Source organism: Etheostoma cragini, chromosome 17 (genome assembly GCF_013103735.1).
Source record: "Etheostoma cragini isolate CJK2018 chromosome 17, CSU_Ecrag_1.0, whole genome shotgun sequence".
Lineage (NCBI taxonomy): Eukaryota > Metazoa > Chordata > Actinopteri > Perciformes > Percidae > Etheostoma > Etheostoma cragini.
Window position 1 is genome coordinate 17702618 of NC_048423.1, and position 21311 is coordinate 17723928.

At 42.3% G+C, this 21311-nt stretch overlaps 1 protein-coding gene across 3 annotated transcripts in view; it reads left to right on the top strand.

Moving 5' to 3' along the window:
• LOC117960287 (arginyl-tRNA--protein transferase 1) overlaps positions 1 to 21311 on the top strand; it is a 57053-nt gene that overhangs the window by 18064 nt on the left and 17678 nt on the right. For 2 of the 3 annotated variants that reach the window (XM_034898097.1, XM_034898099.1), the window contains 4 exons: positions 131 to 259; positions 7479 to 7511; positions 13071 to 13252; positions 16986 to 17085. In XM_034898097.1, the coding sequence (XP_034753988.1) occupies positions 131 to 259; positions 7479 to 7511; positions 13071 to 13252; positions 16986 to 17085 (444 nt within the window). The remainder of the gene's footprint in view (positions 1 to 130; positions 260 to 7478; positions 7512 to 13070; positions 13253 to 16985; positions 17086 to 21311) is intronic. The other variant, XM_034898098.1, reaches the window with a different exon arrangement.

The window sequence follows — 21311 nt, forward strand, 5'->3', positions numbered from 1 at the left end:
CACCCATGTTTCCTCGTCTTTATTTTTTTTTCTTCTTTCTTTTAATCATCTAACAACCCACCGTCCTTGTATTCATATACGACTTCCCTCCACCTTATTGCTCCTTTCCCTCCACACCCTGTGCTTGAAGGTGAGGCTAGTGCCGGTCAACTTTGAGGACCCTCAATTCACAGCGTCCTATCAGCAGTCGGTGGCGCTGTACGCCCGCTACCAGATGGCCATTCATGGTGATGACCCCAGCGAATGTAGTGAGAGTGAGGTACTGCATGATTATTATTCAGCACATACTGTAGGGCACTGCTGCACATGCTTGTTCCAAATTCTTACTGGTTTAGTCTTTTTATATGGTTTGAATCTAAGTTTTTTTTTTAATTATATTGGAATGTTGATTAAAAAAATAATAATTAAATTTATAATAATAATTTATAAAAAATAAATGTTTTTAGTATTTTCTGGGAATTTGTAGACTAAATGAATAATCTAAACAAATAATTGGGAAAGTAACCGATAAATGAATTGATGATAAAATTAGTCCCTAGTTGAGGGACAATTTGAAAATAGATTTCTTTTGTTAAACTATCTAAAGTATAGATGTACCTATAGTGTATATTTGGTTTAGTTGTATAGTAATTTCACATGTTTCCAACAATGCTCAAACCCAGAGATATCTGTAATTTATCAGTGACCCGGAGAGATTTGTTTGGTTGCCTGTCGATGGCGTCATGTAACCTTTAACAACTCTAGTTGCTCTAACTTCAGCCAAAACACACAAAAAGGCCGGAAACTCCAGATCATATGCCTGCGAGTAATTGTTAATCATACAATGTCATATTTGTACTATTGTCCCCTTCCTAAAAAAATATATATATATATATATATATATATATACACACACACATACATACAGTGAGGAAAATAAGTATTTGAACACCCTGCTATTTCCCAAGTTCTCCCACTTAGAAATCGTGGAGGTGTCTAAAATTGTCATCGTAGGTGCATGTCTACTGTGAGAGACATAATCAAAAAAAAAAAATCCAAAAATCACAATGTATGGTTTTTTAAAAACTATTTATTTGTATGATACAGCTACAGATAAGTATTTGAACACCTGTCTATCAGCTACAATTCTGACCCTCAAAGACCTGTTAGTCTGCCTTCAAAATGTCCACCTCCACTCCATTTATTATACTAAATTAGATGCACCTGTTTGAGAGCGTTAGCTGCATAGAGACACCTGTCCACCCCATACAATCAGTAAGAATCCAACTACTAACATGGCCAAGACCAAAGAGCTGTCCAAAGACACTAGAGAATAAATTGTACACCTCCACAAGGCTGGAAAGGGCTACGGGGAAATTGTCAAGCAACTTGGTGAAAAAAGGTCCACTGTTGGAGCAATCATTAGAAAATGGAAGAAGCTAAACATGACTGTCAATCTCCCTCGGACTGGGGCTCAATGCAAGATCTCACCTCGGGGGGTCTCAATGATCCTAAGAAAGGTGAGATATCAGCCCAGAACTACACAGGAGGAGATGGTCAATGACCTGGAAAGAGCTGGAACCACCGTTTCCAAGGTTACCGTTAGTAATACACTAAGACGTCATGGTTTGAAATCATGCATGGCACGGAAGGTTCCCCCACTTAAACCAGCACATGTCATGGCCCTTCTTAAGTTTGCCAATGACCATTTGGATGATCCAGAGGAGTTGTGGGGCCTAGCCAGTCTCCAGACCTAAACACAATAGAGAATCTTTGGAGGGAGTTCAAACTCAGTGTTTCTCAGCAAAAGCCCAGAAACCTGACTGATCTAGAGAAGATCTGTGTGGAGGAGTGGGCCAAAATCCCTTCTGCAATGTGTGCAAACCTGGTGAAAAGCTACAGGAAACGTTTGGCCTCTGTAATTGCAAACAAAGGCAACTGTACCAAATATTAACATTAATTTTCTCAGGTGTTCAAATACTTATTTGCAGCTGTATCATACAAATAAATAGTAAAAAAAATCATCCTTTGTGATTTCTGGATTTGTTTTTTAGATTATGTCTCTCACAGTGGACATTCACCTACGATGACAATTTCAGACCCCTCCATGATTTCTAAGTGGGAGGAACTTGCAAAATTGCAGGGTGTTCAAATACTTATTTTCCTCATGGTATACATGTATATATTTTTTGCCTAAATCATCTCCTCATGGTGCTGTCCACCACTGGTAAATTTGCCTGCATCCTCAGTTAAACAGGTCATGTAATTCTACACTTTTAGTATAATGGCCTAAGTCAATCGTGGGACTTAGTTTTTTGTGTTTTCTGAAAAACCTAAAAAAATGACTTGAGTCATTATTTTAGGAAGGTGACGCTATTTATTTAGGATTTTATTCATAGGACCGCTGTAGACAGGAAAGGAGGCAGAGAGGTGGGGGGGGGGGGGGGGGGGGGGGGGGGGGGGGGGGGGGGGGGGGGGGGGGGGGGGGGGGGGGGGGGAACAACGTGAGGCAAATGGCGCGGGTTGGAATTGGAATTGTTGTAACACCTGAGCCTTGGTACATGAGGCTCACGCTCAACCAGGTGAACTACCAGGGCGCCCCATTCATTAAACATCACTAGTTTATGCAGTGAATGAGAAGTATTGTCCAGCGACGAATGGTAATGGGAAACAGAAACCAAGTAAAGATTCCTTCATGTTTTAAAAGTGAATTTATAATGCACAGTAAAGGCACTATGAAATATGCTCACACCTCCATTTCTCCACTTTATATATGAATAAAAGAGGAGAAGGTAAAGTCTAGCACGATGCAGAAGTGCCGGGCATCCTCACTAACCTGAGAGGGCTTTTTGTACCTCAGGGCTGGAAAAACAACCCCCTCCACCCTCCTGCCAGCAGGTCTCAGTAAATTACTGAATTCTTCAGCTCGTAAAAGTAAGGTAATTAATAAATAATAAAAGCTGTCAGGTTGGGCAAACTGTGGCAGATTCTTTCCTAGTGCCATAACACTAGCTCTATTAAAGGGAACGTGTGTTTGTGAGCACTTCAGCTTTAGCTCAGGTTTGTAAAGGCACTGGGATCAGATGGGTTCAAGAACCAGAGGAATTACTTAAAAAGAAATTTAAAAAAATTACAAGGTGTTGATCTGCCCAAACAACTTTGCTGTCGGGTTGCAAAAAAAAAAAAAAGTTCCTTTTCTTTATAATTATTTATTTATTGATGGACTTTCCTGGTTGGATAATGACTGAATGAATGTGAATTAAGGTTGGGTTGATTACTCTTAAAGACCATTGGTTGTAATTCACCTTCACCTAAATTTTGACGGACCTTAATTAAGATGACAATATGTACAATTCATACATTCAAACATTTTCTGTACTACATGGAAATATTCTAGACGTTGACACTGGTCAAATTCGGACAGCAATAAACATCCTGCTGATATTGGCCTTGTAAAAAACCTTTTCTTTTGTATCATTAATACCAGAACTGGGGATGCCATGCTGTCCTCTCCTTGGTTTGTCCCGCTGCAATTTATTTGCACATGGACACCCCTTAATTCTTCCCACTCAAACATCTGACTTTATTAAATTCCCCTTCGTTGTGGTCACTACCACTGACAACCACTACTGGGTCCACAATACTAAACACTACTGATTTTATTTTCTTGCCCATCAAGCTCCTGGTTAACTCGCCCGTCCTTTTCCCAGAAGCTCCCCCCCCCCTACTGTTCTGTGGCAATCGTAAAGAAATAGGAAACACATTGTTGATGTGGGAATGGCACATTTTGGTTCCATGGCACTCTATGCCTGCTTCTGCTACCTTGGAAGTTTAGTCACTTAGTATTTGTGGAGGTATTTATTAATCCATTAAAGTATTACCTAGGGACAGAATGTGGAATACCGTCTGGCTCAGAGCCAGGCGATTGGAGAGATTGTGTGTACGTGTGTGTACTGTGTGTAAATTGCGCTGCCATTGGACAGTATGGTGTCCTGGAGGGGAATGACTTTGTTTGTTTAAGGATGCATGCATTTCCTTTCATACCATGACTGGAAGGGAGCCAGACATTAGTCCTTCCACATCCAATCACGGTTTCCTGACAGACTTGAAGCACAAACTTGCAATTATTTAGACACACACACACACACACACACACACACACACACACACATGCACACACTTTTACTCACACTTACTTACTGGTCTTAACTGTTTTGCTGAGCCGTGACTTTGAGTTCCTGCACATGTGGCTTTCATTTTGAGGAAAACAAATCCTGTTAAATCTGTATTTACTCTTCTTGATGGCCAGGACCTTAACCAAGACAAGTATATGGAAAAAGCTCAGCAATGGCAATAAAATTTGTCAGTAAAAATGGAAGAAATGAGTGAGGAAAATAACGTTTGGCTCACATCAGCTTAAAGCTATTTATGAACAATAATGAGAGATTGAATAAAACCTTTTGTAAGCAGCGTTCCTCTTATGTCAGACCTCATAGTATTTAGTTTATATTAACTCATCGATCTGTACATTGCAGCTCGGTTCCTGAAGCTCAATAACAATGATCTAATCGGCAAACGTTGGGTGGAGAGAAAAGGAAAAGGGTTGTTTTTTTAATGTGTGATATTGAATACAGGCTCCCTGTTGCTAAAAGAAGTGCAGCCATTTGAGCGAGTAAAGAGCACAATGACGAGAGGTCTAAGTAGCAATTAGGCTTAAGCAGATGCGTGTGTTTATATGTATGAGTGAAGACACAACGGCGTGTGTGTGTGAGAGAAAGAGAGAGAGAGAGAGACGGCTGCTTGTCCCTCTAATCTTACACAGATGAGTGTTTACTATAGGAAAGGGAGAGTTAGAGAGGAATTGATGGACTCCATGTGTTTTAAAGGAGAATGTTCCAGAAGGCACTCTGGGCATGGCTCTGTTTACAGGCATATGTGTTGTTGTATTAGAGATACAGAGAGATAGTATTCATGTTTGTTTCCTTGCTGTCTTAATGCCCGAGTGTCTGTTTGTGTGTTAGTGTCATCTTGCCAGGCTCCAGGAGAGCGTCCTCACCCTGCCAAGCAGGGTTGAGGCAGCAGTGGAAAGCTGCGGTGCTCCCCTGTTTCTTCCTCTTGGTAGGATTACCCATCAGCCCCCTGATGAATGCCTGATACAGGTGGATGAGGAGGGACTGAGGAAGGGAGGTGCTCAGAGCTTACCATTACACAAACATGCAAGTGTATGCACTTGCATACATTAACATGCTTGAATGTCTAAATGTTCTCACTTTTCACCATTCAGCATTTTACTACAAGGTCAATTGGAGATTCACGCACACACACACACACACACACACACACACACACACACACAGCAGCCAGTGTCGTAGCATGGCTTGCATAAATGATGTCATCTAATAACTGCAGCTGTTGTTCTGTTGGTAAAGCTTTTAGTTTTTTTCTGTCTGGACCGAAGTTTTAGTTGTGCCCTCCAGCAGCATTGCGCATTGGGAGGCTTTGCTGTTGGTAATTTGGCAGAGCAGTAGTCACTGCAAAGTTAGAAGAGGAAAATTACTTTACTGGCATGGTTACACAGGTGGGGAGCTTGATGAGCATGGTTTTGCATGAGCAAAGATCATTATCAAATAAACAGATAAGATGTACTCGCTACGGTTTCCATATTGGTAATGGAGACCCTTCTGTTTAGCAGGACTTTTGAATTTCAATGATTTTGAATTAAAGAGTATGTAACGTATAATTGCATGCACTGAGTCACAACTATTTTAAAACTGCTAGAGACATTTTCTTCCTGGGATAGATGTAGACACAAGGACTTTTGCAGTAATTGCATGTCAATATTTTTTGCATCACACTTGGCCCTAATTACATTTAGAAGGAGAATGTGAAGTTAAAATGACATTTTATAACATGTTCTGTGTCGGAGGATTCTGTCCATCCCCTCTCCTACTTTTCGTCCTGTTGTGACTTAAGGGTAAGGCAGGGTGTTGCGTGTTGTAGTTGAAGTATTCAACATCTGCAGGGTGCACAGTTTGTGAGACATTAACAAAACCTCTCAGAAAGAAGTTCATGCATTGTTTTTTTTTTAGTTCTGTTGTTTTTGAGTTCTGTGCACTAGCTATCATCTTGCTCCAGTCTCATATTTTTCACTTATTTGACCGAAACTCTTGTGTGCATCGAGTCATTTTTATGTCTAAAATCCAACTCAAGTGGGCGAGTTTGTAAGCCAGTGAAAACAAGCTTGCTCCAGGCAAAGGTAAAAAAGAAATGACAGAGGACAGAGCATCATTCGTAGCTCTTTCTCTGCCAAAACATCCCCCGTATTGGTGAACACTGCGTTAGTGTCGTCAACACACACATCAGCTGTGGCAGACAAATGGACAAACACACACTTTGGATGAGTTCAGTATACTAGCTGGATTTTGAGTTGTTCCTAAGCCAGAACTGTCCCACCCAGCAGTCAATGCTTTTACTAGCTGCAATGCTGTGTATACACGGACACACAGACAGAGAATGTTGGTGCGCTTATGGGAATTTCCAGTAACTGATAGCCTATTAGTTTTATTAAAAAAGACAGATATTCATCCTATTATGTACAGGATAACTTGAATTCATCCATGTGTTTACAGACACTCTATGATCAGTCTTGACATACATTAAATCAGAGAAGCTAGTAAGCCTAGAGTCTGTGTTTGAATGAAGGAAAACAAGACAAAAAAACACATTAATTACAGCAGTCATTGGTGTAGGAAATGTCATAATGTAATAATATAATGTATATCCCCTTCTTGTTTATTTAGTCTCTGGAACCCCTCTATCCTATGTTTATGATATTTTGGTTCTATTCTAGACTGCTGTCCTGCTCAGAGTAGAACCAAAGTTAAATATTACAGCTGGATTGTTGCATTTCCTTGTGAAATAAGAACTCGAAACTGTGGTGTGTGGTGCATAAGGGTGAGACAGACAGAGTAAACCAAAAGCTGTCCATCACTTCTCCACTGTGGCAGGGCTGGCTCTCATCATAGAATGGGGGTTTGGCCCCAAACATTGAAAGCTTACTACGTTTGTCTTCCTGCAAGTCAACTTGTCTGTAAACACACTGCTCCCAACCCTCGCGCTAAAAAAGAAGGAGCACAGGAAATAGAGAAATATTTCGTGTTTCCACAAACGTAAAACCCCCCGGTAATTGACAACTCATGCGCATTCCAAAAGCGTGTTCAGGGGTAGGCTATTATGACGGCAACGCTGATTATTTAAGCTGTCGCTATGTCCGTCCTGGACTGTGAGTTTCAGTTGATAGGCTAAATGTTTTCATTTGTGTAAATACACAATACTCCTTTGGCTGCATTTGATATGTGACACCTTAGTGAGGAGAAAACAGAGAGGGATAAACTGAATAGGACAGCAGGGGAGACATGTATGGTTTTCATTTATGCCTTTTCAAAAGAGTTGGTGACCCAGAGAACTAACTGTTTTTCTCTCTGCCCCCCCCTCCACAGTTCCGGAGATTTCTCTGTGATTCACCACTAGAGGTATGTATTTCTTTTGGGCTTTTGACAGTTTAAGTTTTTAATGTCTTGATTCATCCGTATGTGTTACTTGTATCAATTTAACAACCAAGAAAATCTGTCACGGGGACGATTATGAGGATTAAAAAAAATGTCAAGTTTCAGTCATTAGTTCTTTAACAAACACACACTAAAAAGATAAATGTATATTAGTTTACCTTGTCTAGTACGTACCTAGCCAACCACATTTGCTCTCTCTCTCTCTAAGAGCCCTCCAACTGGATTGAAAGGGGGAGGGAAGTGTTAAGGGATTCAGGAAGGGGGTTTTGTTTCATATTGGAGGGGTTTTAATTTAGCCCTGCCTAAGTGAAAGTGGTGTTGAGGGAGAAAAACAGTGAAATGTGGCATCCAGATTGCGTTGTGACCACTGCTTTTCCCTTCATGTGGTGTGGTACAGATTACAGGCAGATGAGGCAGCTTTGGGAGCATCACTTTGGGACTAAACAGATGGCCATCAGCCTAGTTAGCTAAAAGAAGTAATTATTTAGGCACCATGGGAAGTTCTATATCAGCTTCCGTTGCATTAATTAATACAATCTTGATTACAATCCATTAACTGGTTAGATTTTTAGTTGGTTATAATATGAAGGATAGCGATACCATCTGGAAGAGGATTCTCCGTTACGTTGTGATATTCTCTGTGGTCACTGAGTGACAAGTAGTTGCAGCCAGGCATCACTAAGTAAGCATTTGGCAGGCCTGGTGAGCTGCAGCCTTCGGAAACACCAGTGGACCTGTTGGGTCAGGACAATTACACCAGCAATCAGACCCAGGATGGGCACTCATAATAGCCACTTTTAATACTATTGAGGGCCATGATTGCACACACAAACTGACTGACACAGAGACACGCAAACACAGTCACTCGGTGTTGGCCCGTGGGCCCCCTCGGGTCTTCACTAATGAACATCATTAGTGTTTATAGGAAACAAGCTTTTAGCACCTCGTCAAGGCTGGCGGCCAGGCACACTGAATTACACAGCTCTGCACACATACACACAACGTCCTGTGGCACACTGCCTCACATATCATCCTGCATTCACTGTCCCCTCTTCTCCCCTCTTCTCAGACTGGGTCAGGGGGCCGTCTCCATTCGTTTGGCCTCCTCTCGCCCAACTTGCTTTTATTTCTTTCTCTGATCTCCCTCCCTGTCTTCTCCTGTCTCTTTTCAAATGCTCTCCATTTCAGAATGATTATGCATGGCTTTCTGCGCTACCTCTGCGTGTCAGGCTCCATCTGTCTCCAATCAGAGTGCTATTAAAACACACACACAGACACTCACCACATGGATCTACATAGTGTGTGGTTCATCAGCTCACATGTAAGCCTGCATTTATACAAATGTATGCAAACTGCATACATTCAAATCCAACTGCAGCTAATTAGTGCCCAGGTTGCCTGACTTGTTTGTTTGTTGCTGCGTTCCATTTCACAAAAAATAATTGCAGAGGATTCGTGCTGAAGCTCTGAGGTAATTAACATCAGCTGTCCATGATTCCTCGGGTAAAAAAAAAAAAAAAAGACTACATTTGCACACACGGACAGACACATAAACACATTTGTTCAGTCTAATAAACAGTGGAACATCAGTACCTGCAAACACAATGAGCAGCCGTCATGCAGGTGTCTGTCACTGCACTTGACCTCGGTGAGGTCTAAGTTGCATGTGCTGGAGAAACTGCCGGGTTTTATGGGCTGTGGGGGGTTCGTGCACTCACTCTGCTTCTATTTATTTTTCTTTACAGCCCCCTAATGTGTCTAACCAAGGGGCAAACACTCATTAACAGGGGTGTTGGCCAATTAGTCACTATGTTTTTATTGCCCCAGCTCTCAAGCTTTCTCTCTGTCTATCAGTGATTTGCACTCTCTTTCCCTTAGAGGAAGAGAATGTGAATTTTCATGTAAGGTAACGGATTCACATCAGCAGGGTATGCACCAGCTAACACACCATAACAGTGAACACACAGACCCCACTGTACAGGCCTCAGCTGTAAGCCCAAAACAGAAAGGTCCACCAGCTCATTCTACTGCAATACAACAGAACAGTTCTGTGAATTTTACTTTGTCCTTTACAGCATAGGAGAAATACTTATATTTGCGTACTGAAATAATGGTGCAAAAATGCAGCCTGCTTGCAGGACATGCCCTGTGTATGTTTGTGGTTGTGTGTGGAAGCACATTTGTGAGGGAAAGGAGGAGAGAAAGTTTGAAATGTGTGAGTTCAACATCTGATCACAACAGCATCGTTGCTGCAAATAAAACAGTGCTCATCCCAAATATATTTACTATTCACTATTGTTGTGAGGAAATGGAATAGACTCAAATCTGTTCTTCAGCTAATATCTGACGCATCCAAAGTAGAGCCCGCCAATAAAGGATTTTTAAGGCCGACACTGATACGAATATTTGGTTATTTAAAAATCCAATATGACGATATATATCGGCTGATAAATATGTATATTAAAAAAATAACCCAGAAACGCATTACAAAACATAAAAAGATTTCCCTAACATTAGTTATTTGTAGTTATTTATGAGTTATCACTAAAATAATAATATAACAACTTGTTTTATTGTCACAACAGAACAGAGGAACATCAAAATGTATTAAAGTTCTGGTACATAAAATTTATAAAAATACAAACTTAAAGTCCTTTTGAACAAAAAAAATATCTGTATTGCCAACAGGGACGTTTTAAAGTGCCCTCTGGTGGGCCGACTATGCAACGCTGACGCTCATAACATGGTTGACAGTCCGTTTTTATTTTTTAAATATTTATTTATCAGAATCACTTATTTGTCAATTTAAATTTGTTTTTTTATATTATTATAAATGCCGATAGTGATAAATGCCTAATATTGGCCAATATATCGGTCGGGCTCTAATCCAAACTCTCAGCACAAGCCAGGCCTTTGTCCGTTCTGTTGGTTAAAAGGCATCAGTGCACTGCAGGATCCAGCAGACTCCTGTGGGCCACCAACTGCTTCACTGACTTTCCAGCCGACTCAGTAATGCCCTTTTGAAATGTTTTTGAAAGATATAACAGGAACAACATCACCAGTAGCAATGAATGGTATTTTCATTTCACACATGAGACCACATTAAACCACTTTTGTCATTTCCAAAAATGGGAACGAGTCCGTTCTGTTTAGTGTTTGGAGATTTTAACAGTATTAATACATCACAAGGAAAATGTAGTAACCTCCATAGAATAAATAATCATACAAAATGAAAGCAAACTGTTCATGATCTCATTTAGCAAGTATTATATTTAGATAGAGATCATACCTGAGCTCTGAGCAGTCTTAGTACAGTCATCATTAGAGCCACATCAGGCTCATATGTGTGTTGGAATGGCTAGAACCAGCAATTGAACAAATAACAACTTTCAACAATCACAAAGTGTCTTTCAGTTCAATGTCATACACTAGGTTCCTGTTTGTGATGATTTTACAGTGTTGAAACAAGCATCCAGGAGACCAGCTCCCCACTTTGTCAAGACAGGCACACTGCTCACACGGCCCTGTGTTTAGGCCATATGAGAGCGATTTGGGGCTGCAGGGAAAGCTCTCGGGTAGTTTGAAGAGTTCCAGAGAATGTTTAGATTGTTGTCACAGTGGCAAGGACACGGCCATTAAGCTGTCGTCTGAGGTGACGCAGAGGTCAGTCCGACAAGATCGGCCTTGAGCACGCTACAAACTTAAAAACAAACATGCAAACTCAGACAGACATTTACTTCTAAATGCACAGGCATTCACATTCATATGATTGTGCTCAAGCGTGGATATTCGAGGTGGTGTAAGAAGAAAGAAAAAAAACTCCCTCTCTTACACAAACTGATCACCTATTGCTCTTTCCCTTTTACTTACAACTTCTAAACTGACACAGAGGGGCCTTTGACAAAGCCTGTAGTGTTTCTGGGGGAACTTGTGCCAAGAAATAACAGGCTGCTTTTACAGATGGACAGTTCCTGAACGCACGCACGCACGCACGCACACGGTGCCTGTCACCCTTCAACACCCCCAGCTGACCTCCAAATAATTGTCTTTCTTGTCTAAATATATGTATATACTGTACACACACAAACTAGCGGTCAAAATCAAAAGTTTGGGGTCACAAATTTCCATACCACTCCATTATAGACAGAATTCCAGTGGATCTGAGTGGGTGGCTTATCAGCAACCATTCATCCAATGTTCCCAAGGCACTTTCTGTTTACTAATATAATATCATTTAAAAAAACTAACTAGAACCCTTTTGCAATTATGTATGCACATAATGTAATCTGAAAACTGCTGCTCTTGTTTAACACCAATGCAACTGATCTCATGTATGTACTGTATGTATGTGTGTGTGTGTGTGTGTGTGTGTATTTACTATATTGATGTGAAGCAGCATTTGTACAATTTAATCATCCCTTCCAACCTAACTACCCACACACATGAGTAAATGGACTCTGGTGTATATAGTGTCAGACAGGTCATCAGACCTGAGTGTTAAAGGGGCCTGAGTTTGGGAGGGTATCATGTTATTTTTACTACCAGCTCTACTTATGAAAGCCATACATGGTGGTAAGGAGGAATGTGGCACACAGTCACCTTCTTGGTGATACTCAGCTGTGTGTGTGTGTGTGTCTCTCTCTCTCTCTCTCTCTCTCTCTCTCTCGTGTTTTTATTCGGTCGGTGTTAATTTGGTCAGGGTGTGGGCCCAGTGGCGCGTTGGATAAGCGAGCTAGCTCTCTCTGTGTTGTGATAACCAGCAGCGTCTGCGCTACTTAACTGGGTCCAGATGACTGTCGTTGAAGGAGGAGGATCCTTTTACTAGTGCACTGAAGAAAAACACACGCACACACACAAAAACCCTGGCTTACCATGACTTTTAACCCTAACTCCAAGCCTCTCGACTTAAGCCTCTCTGATAACAGCAGTAAAGTGACTTGATTGAAAAACCCACCATGTGGTTCCCTATGAGAAATGCAACGTATGTCCAACTCTTAAATGTTTTATTAATGTAGTAGACCCAAGCATGCGGGTGTACAGCTACACCCACATTCTTTCATGCCACATGGAGGGAGAAGACAGACATATAGGAGAAAGCTTGGCAACACTCCACCACCGCCTGGTGAAATGGATTTTGCTCGTGCAGGGTCTTTTATTAAAAAGGCCTCTCCTGGGGTGTTCCTGTGGCCAACTCCTCCCCCTCCCCCTACAGCCTGCTCTTGCTCCACATTTGGGAACCATTAGCAGGCTGAACGTGAGGCTACTGTACACCCCCACACATAATGCGTGAGGCCTGGCAGGGAAAGGCCTGGATTATGATAGACCATCATACAGGTGTGTGTGTGTGTGTGTGTGTGTGTGTGTCTGTGTCTGTGTGTAAGACAGTATAAAGACAGTCCTAATAAATACCCCATTCTCATTACACTGTGATTTATATATTTTACATACAAACTATATGGCACACAAGAGTATTACTACAGTTTTGACCAGTGACACTTACTGTACTCTTTGCCTCTCCCTTAGGCGGAACATTCTCCAGATGGGCCCGAGGTGGGCTATGGCTCCTTCCACCAGCAATACTGGCTGGACGAGCGCATCGTGGCCGTGGGGGTGATCGATATCCTGCCTACCTGTGTGTCCTCTGTCTACCTGTACTACCACCCAGACTTTGCCTCACTGTCTTTGGGCTCCTACTCTGCTCTCAGGTTGGTTTCCAAGATTTGGACCATTCACATCATCCTGTTTTTTTTGCAGTTTTTATAGCCTCCTTATAGTTGTTGTAAACATAAGATGATGGTGGAGATGATAGGTAGCCCCAATGGCATGTCAGGGATAGTGTCAGTGATCATGTTTCATAAAATCAGGGCTGTATTTGTGTTGCTTCCTGGCACTAAGAGGATGCTGATGATTTCCTGTCACTTGTAACCCAGGGGTGGACAACGCAAATTTTATAGTGGAGGCCAATAAAGTTTTTTCTAAACATATGTCCTAAAATGAATAGGGTAATGACTTTATGTAGGTTCTTTCAAGAGAAAAGTTGCTTTGTGTCTCATTGGTGACCATTCCCTTCTTTGTTCCCACTCTTCTTCTTCCCTTCCCTTATCCTCCCTTCTCATTCCTTCGTATTTGCCCTCCTCTTAACCTGCTCTCTCCCTGACTCTTGATCTTCTCGCCTCCTTTTTTTATCTTTCCTTAGAACTGTATACTATAAGTGCCATAATACTGTAGGTTGGGGAAAAGTACCTCTTTCTTTACACTCGATTGGCTGAGGCAGTGCTCTGTTTGTGGTTCAGCTGACGACAGTTCTCTCTGCCAAGATGAAATAAGAGCACACACACATACACTACAGGCGCACATATCTGGCGTTTCCTGTAAATTGTAACCCAGTAATGTGAGAAAGGCTTTTTAAAATATTTCTGCACAGATGTAGGAGACTGGGTGATCTCGGCTTCAAAGTTAGTGTGTGTACTGTACAGGTGTTCATATGTGTGTTGTGAGCGGTCATTTGTGTGTAATCGCACACTAAGTCAGCCCAGCAGTTCAACAGACAGGCTCATATAGAAAGAACACCCTGGTCATCATAAGCACACAGTTCCCCATCACTTATTATTTTAAGAGTCTGAGTCCAAGAGTAACACAGAGTGCTCGGTGTGTGGAGGAGGCCTTGGAGAAGGGAGCAAGCGGGACTAAAAACCTCCCGCTTGTTTACAGACATCAGATCCTGGGCCTTTGATCAGGTCTGGACACTCCCTAGTCTGCTTGGCCTGGCCGACTCTGTCCAAAACTTACTGTTCAGAATGCATGTACGCACACACCCACACACAACGTGTGCAAACCTTCATTCATTAGATGGTGTTTCTTCTCCACAGCAAGCCCAGATGGATTGGAACCTGGGCCGCTCAACCACGCACATGTGCACTCCTTTAAAACAACATTTGAAAAATCAGATGTACATGTATGAAGCACAATTTAGATTTTTTTTAGTAAGAAAAAGTCATGGAAAGGTTATGGAAAGTCAGGAGAAAGTTTTAGAATTTTACACAAGTATTACAGTGGGAACCCTGATTTGTTAGACATATTTGCCGGGTCATCATCTGAGAAAACAGCTGTAGAGCTTGGATTATGTCACAGTTGTGGTTAAATGTGTGTTACAAAAGTACAAATACAGCACTGTGTGCATTTTGGCCTTCCTCTGTACACCAGTATGTGTATAAAGGTGTGATTCAGCAGTGGAAACAGGAGAGGGGGATGTTGAGAAATGTCTTGCAGGAGTGCAGCTCCTTTTGCCACGGGCCTAGAGGACAGAAGGAGGAGGAGGAGGAGAAGTAAAGAGGCACATAATGAGGTGCCTAAGGCGCTGTGTGTAGGAAACACAGCTGGTGTCCAGCCTCTATCACTTTCTTATGGGAATGTCCTGATTATGTTGTGTTGCCCATGTTCTTCATCCAAGTTCTTAAAAATCCAGTGATTGCTGATACTGCAGCTAGTCAAAATTCAAAAATATTACTCAGTTGTTTGTTTTGTACACAATAAAGTGGCAGAATGCACATATATGCATATAGCCTACAGCAACATGCTAGAGGTGTGTTACCTGCAAAATGTATCAAATGCAAAGCAACACAAAAAGGCTCTGTACACATGGCTGGCTCAAGGCTTCACACTCTCATATCATTATTTCAAACTGTTTGTTTAACTTGTGTGCTGTTCAGTTAATTTAGCTTGAACTTGCTCCCAACTTTTTATAGTTCCAATTTTTAAGGGGTTGCGATGGAGCATTGCTGTGCCAGAGCAAACAAAGAGAATGTATCAGGCCGTTATTACATAGACAGTACTGAACATTAAAAATCCCACATTTTTTTCACAGTCCATACATATGCTGTCTGATTTCAGATTAATGTCCTGAGTTAAATATGTGCTTCCCATTACTAGCGGCGCACTGTTATATCTGGCCAATCAACACCGTTCTTGGTGCGTTTCTGCACGCACAAGCACCTTGTGGTAAGCACAATTATGGTTTATGTGTGTGTGTGTGTGTCTGTGTGTTGTTTTCATTTGGCCAGGGTGTGGGCCCAGTGATAACCAGCAGCATCTGCACTACATAACTGGGTAGTGTGTGTGTGTGTGCGTGTGTGTGTACATTAGTATGAGGGAAGCTGTGCAGGAGCAGAGGACTTGATAATTGGCTTGTGCTGGAGTGTCAGATGGCTGAAGAGGGGATAATGGCGGACTCAAGCTGCTGCCATGGGGGTGGAGGTGGGGGTGTGAAGGCCTCAAGTGAAGGGGGGGGGGGGGGGGGGGGGGGGGGGGGCAGTCCTTTTTGTGAATGGGCCCCTCGCCTCTTTTGACCCGCCTCCCCCAATTCAGGCCTTTTGTGAAGAGGGGATGGGAACCCAGGAACCTGGCAGCAAGCGGGTGACCTTCTAGCACCTCACTCTAGCTGCCTCTCTTCTCCCTCCCTTTCTCTTTCTTGACCCTCCTCTTTTATATTCTTCTCCTGCTCTCCCGCACTCTCTCTCTCTCTCTCCCTGTCTCTCCCCCTCCCTGGATTGGCCTGCTTTGTCCCATGTCTTATTTTTCAGTGCATCTATTTTATTTTAAGGCCTCTTTCTCTCTCTGTTAAGTATTGTAAGAAAGGGATTTCTCCCCCTTCATTTGAGTGGGTGGAAGGAAGAGTGAAACAAAAAGAGAGAAGAAAGAGGAGCTGGAATTTAGTTATGGAATAGTGAAGGAAACAGCGGAGGGAAAGAGGAAAATAGGCTTTTAGAAAAAGGATGCAATTAGGGAAGACTAACTATTGAGGGACATAAAGCAGGCAAGACATTTACTGTATTTGAAGAAGCAATATAAATCTTCCAAGTTCTAAATCTTTATTTTACACACTCTCTCCTTCTTTTTACCACCTTCTTTTCTACTGGAGGGCTCAATGCTGATAAAGAGAAGGCAGTTGTTTTTGTGTAATGAAATGAGACCAAGAAAAGCTGTCTTTTTGAGTATGGGTGTTTACTTCCTCAGCTTAGGCACTGCTCTAGTCAGAGCTGCTAGTACCAATTGTATTTCTTAATGCCCTCATTTACATGCTGTTGATATACTAACTTGTAAGAAAAACACATTTTAAGTTAGCTGGTGTATATGAATAAATATATTCTAAAATGGTCTTTGTCAACAAACATAAATCTAAAATAATAAAATCAACAGGAAAATATGTAATGCATTTATTTTAACACACTGTTTAAACTGCAAACGAGATTATGTACTGTGTACACTGCAATTCAGCATCTCCAACCAGGATCAGCTGAAAAAGAGAAAGTGGTGCTGAAGTGAGCAGTTACTGTGAAAAAGTAACACCACCAACTGCATGCATATGTGTGATTTTGAGAGCCTGAGCCTCTTCTTCCAGTGCCTCTCTGAAAAGGTGTGTCTGTGTGTTTCCTGCCACAGGGAGATCGCTTTCACCAGACAGCTGCAGAAACAGTCCCCCAAGCTGTCCTACTACTACCTGGGCTTTTACATTCACTCCTGTCCCAAGATGCGGTATAAGGTACGCATTGTGTACAACACGTTTCTCATGTTTTTTACTTTTTAATGATTGGTTGTTTGATGGTACTTTGATCAAAATCGTTCCCTAAGCATTTTTACATGTTTTATAGTATTACATTTAATAGTAAATCTTTTGGCAACAGCGAGAGAACTGCTGCAACACTACATAATCCTAGTGTGGGTTAAACATACACCCATGCTAACATTTGCTCTGATAGATAACACACTTCTGTCCCTTATATAACTTCATGGCATCACTGCTGAATTTGAGTTTGTCTTGAAATTCAAATTTCCGTCAACTGTTAATGATAACCAGTTTAACGGCAGTACAGCATTAAGCTCAATGATGCTGTATTCCCATGCTTTGTTTATAATATTTCACTTAAAGTGTGAGTTCTTTTCCTGCTCCCTGAAATTACACACTGATATATGACTAACATTTGGATGTGCCAGCCCATTTCCCGTGAGAAAAATGTTTATCTGTTTTGGGTTTTAATGTTTCACACTGAGCCTCGCTTCCATAGCATCTCTCCGTTCAGGAGAGATGGTCAAGATATCTGTTGTGTGGAAGAGAAGCAGTAACTGTTCCAGGAGGATGAGTCAATTTCAATCCCTGTCCCACATTATTTACATATCTCTCGCACGGTCCATCCGCCCCCTCCGTGAACTGGTCCTCCCCACTCAGTCCAGTGACCAAAGTGGTTTCTCTGATTACTTTTGCATAATGTAGGTTTCTATCTTCCTGAGAGACATTAAATGTCCCAACTGCCTGCTTGTAAAGGAAGAGGAAGACCAGTCCTCCTCTTTTTCCTCTCCTACTTTTGTTATTATAGGTGCAAAGGCCTCTAGAGGGGTGCACCTATGTGCATTCCTCTCTCATTTTGACATGAACACTAGCACCTGCTCTAAATGTTCATTTTTACAGTATGGAATTGGAATGGAAGTCTATCCAGCTTAGTTATACAGATCGAGTATACTTTTTTTGAAGGAAAGTGTTGACTAAATGGTGCAAGAGGGGGGTTACCTTAAAGATCAACTTCTGGTAACAGTCCAAAGGTAGATCAGGGATCCTTTGTCGCTATCAAGATGACAAACATGCAAATGCATTAAACTGTATACTCAAATTAAACCTCCACAGCTGATTCATACGCAGTAAACCTCAAGTTAGGAGTGGAAAAACAAGGAAAAGGTAAGTAAAGAGAGTGTGAGAGCAAAAAAGGGATAGAGGGGAGGCACAGGCAAGGAAGAGAGGACAGGGCTGCTAAAGACATTAAAGGTTGAGATGAAGTTCACACTGGTGACGGCAACTTTAACTCGACAGCAAGGAGTGTGTTGAACGTGTGCATATATAGGCATCATTTTACTACAGTTCATGTACTTTTACACAAAATGCTCATGCACACAGGAGCCACTGCACACAAACACGCTGACATTCACACCAAACACCATTTAAAGATCTATAGCTTCTGGAGGATGGTGAAAGAAAGGAGCCTGTCCAAGTCCATTAGTTTGGCCAAGATTTACCATTCATCCTCTTTTTCTCTCATCCATCCTCTATTTCTCTGTCATTTCATTCAGATGTTCCCAGAGCTTGTTCTTGTCCATAGGAGGCTGATGTCTTGTTGGGGATTATGGCAGAGTGCCACATCTTTTTATCCATTTACCTCTTCTTTTGGGGGGTGCTTTGCCAGTTTGGGAGTCTGTGTATGGAGTGTATGTGAGTGTGTTTGCTCTGTTTATGTGTCAGTGTGTTGAATCTTGATCACGCTGTTTGTCTGAGAACGCTGTTACCACAGCACCTAACCCCCCTCTGCGCTGGTATTTATTCCCCCAAACCCCCCATATCTGTTCTTGTGGGTTTGCCATTGCGGCGTCTTGTTCACAGCCTCCCCACTTCTTCCTATTTTACCCTCGGGAAAGAACACAGAAAAAGGGTGAGAAGGTTGCCCGGTTCCCACCTCTGGGCTCTCATACTCCCACAGAAGCACACCCGCGCTCAAACGCACTCTCTCCACATGCATAGTGTGCCGCTCCTTTGTCTGATTTGCATATGAGCCCAAGTAGATCATTAATGCACAGCCATACTGTGGAATTGTTCAAGTCGCTAAGATGGGGAGCCCCTAAACTCCACCGTTATTGTGTTGGAGGGTTTCTGGTTTCTGGATCTCAGTCCTGCTGCTTGCCTCTTTAAAGACCAAAACACCAGCACTTGAACCCTGCTGGACACCACTCAAACTCCTTGAACACCACTCCCACTCTCCACGTTACCCACCTACCCCCTCCCCTTTCCCCTTGCCACCTCTTCAGGGAACTCCCTCTACCCATCGCTTTCTGAGAACATGTACACACTAATGTGGATACATTAAAAATAAAAGTCTGCCCCTCATTTGAGCCTCCTGTGCATGCTAACCTGTGGCTTTTCACACGCAAATTGAGCTTTTTGCAAATAGAAGCAGATAATCAAATCAGTGCATTATACTTATGTGGACAACCACTGAAAACTCTTATGTGTGCAAGCTTTTATTGTATGTACATTAATGTGTTTGTACGGCAGCTGGATTCTGTCATTATCACGGCATCATGCAAAAATCTCGGCATTGCATAAGTAATGCATTTGGGTCCGAACAGCCGCAGACCGAGCCAATCAGCATCCAGTACGTAGCTACAAGTGGTGTGTGTGTGTGTGTGTGTGTGTGTGTGTGTGTGTGTGTGTGTGTGTGTGTGTGTGTGTGTGTGTGTGTGTGTGTGTGTGTGTGTGTGTGTGTGTGTGTGTGTGTGTGTGTGTGTGTGTGTGTGTGTGTGTGTCATCCGCAACTGTCCGTTCATAACAACAATGACGGACATGATGGACAGATGGTTCATTCAATCACCTGACTTGTATTTTCAGATGGTTCTGTGTGACAAACCATCTGGTGTGTCAGGTTATTAATAGGGTGAATGTGAACTGTGGAAGCGTGGATTGCCTTTCTCAGCCCATGCTGAGTGGAATACTGAAAACATATTATTTTCCCTTCAAAACCAGTTTCCTCTCTGTGGAATTTCAAACAATTATTCATACAGTCCTCTCATTCCCTGAGGAGCAATAAAAGTGCATTGTTTATGTAACTGATACCAGCAGGATTGTGAAAGGCTTTTTACGGTGACTCTATATAGTGTTCATAGACACACTGGAACTAGTAGTAAGGTAACACTTTCTTAAGCCTCCAGCTGAGCTGTTCTTTTGTGTGCCCCGTCCCCTCGTATCTTTCTGCTGCATGTGTGTTTGTGATTTAACCGTTACAGAGTATACACGCAAGCAACGTGAGCAAACAACGCAAGCAAGGAACGTGACACGCTCCGTTTCATAGTCTACACAGCGGACGCAAGCGTCACGGGCAATGCCTGAATGGCAATACACCTCTCACACAACAAGGAGTACCATAGACTGCTGATATTCAGATCAAAATGGCAACTGAAGAGGAGTGCATCCTATTGCTAATTTTTTACTAAACGTATAGCCTAGCCAACATTGAAATGGTGACAGTGGGATAATTCATTTTCATATGAAGGCGGCTGAACTTTGTGAACAAAACAAATAACGCTAGTAACAGCATGTAGCCTACAACATCGGAAGACAAATTAAAGTCAAATTAAAAGGGATTGGAGGATAGGATGAGGTAACTGCAGAAAGGGTGAATATATTATAATCTGTAAATATAACATATACTTGAAGCAATGTACAATACTTGCAATGCCCCCCCATCAACAACGCATAGTATTGTGTCCGTCGGCACGTTGCGCATTAAAAACTAATATGACACATTTTGCTACAACGCATAATGACGGCCAATGCGTTGCCTTGCGGACGCGTGTGTGTACCGATGCGTTGACTCTGTAACGGCCCTAAGGCTACAGTCGTAGGAGTGGACTTGCTCTTATGTGTGTTTCCATTTTAGAGCGTTCTTGAGTTCTGAGTCCTTTCTGCCAGGTCACATCTCTGCATGCCCAGGGAAATGCTCCTTTTGTGATGGGGTTTAAAACTTCTAAGCAGTGCCAAAGCCTGGACATGGCCCTGCAGTGCAGCCTTAAAGGGTCCTAGAAGACTTGGAGTGCAGCCAGGAACAGGAGGTTGCCTGGCCAGTGTCAGACCCTCTTCTTTGTCTTCAAAGCTGGGACAGAGCGTCCCAAAGAGTCTTGCTAGTTTGGCTGGTGGGTTCGGGGTTAGACGTGACATCCTGCCCCTGGCTC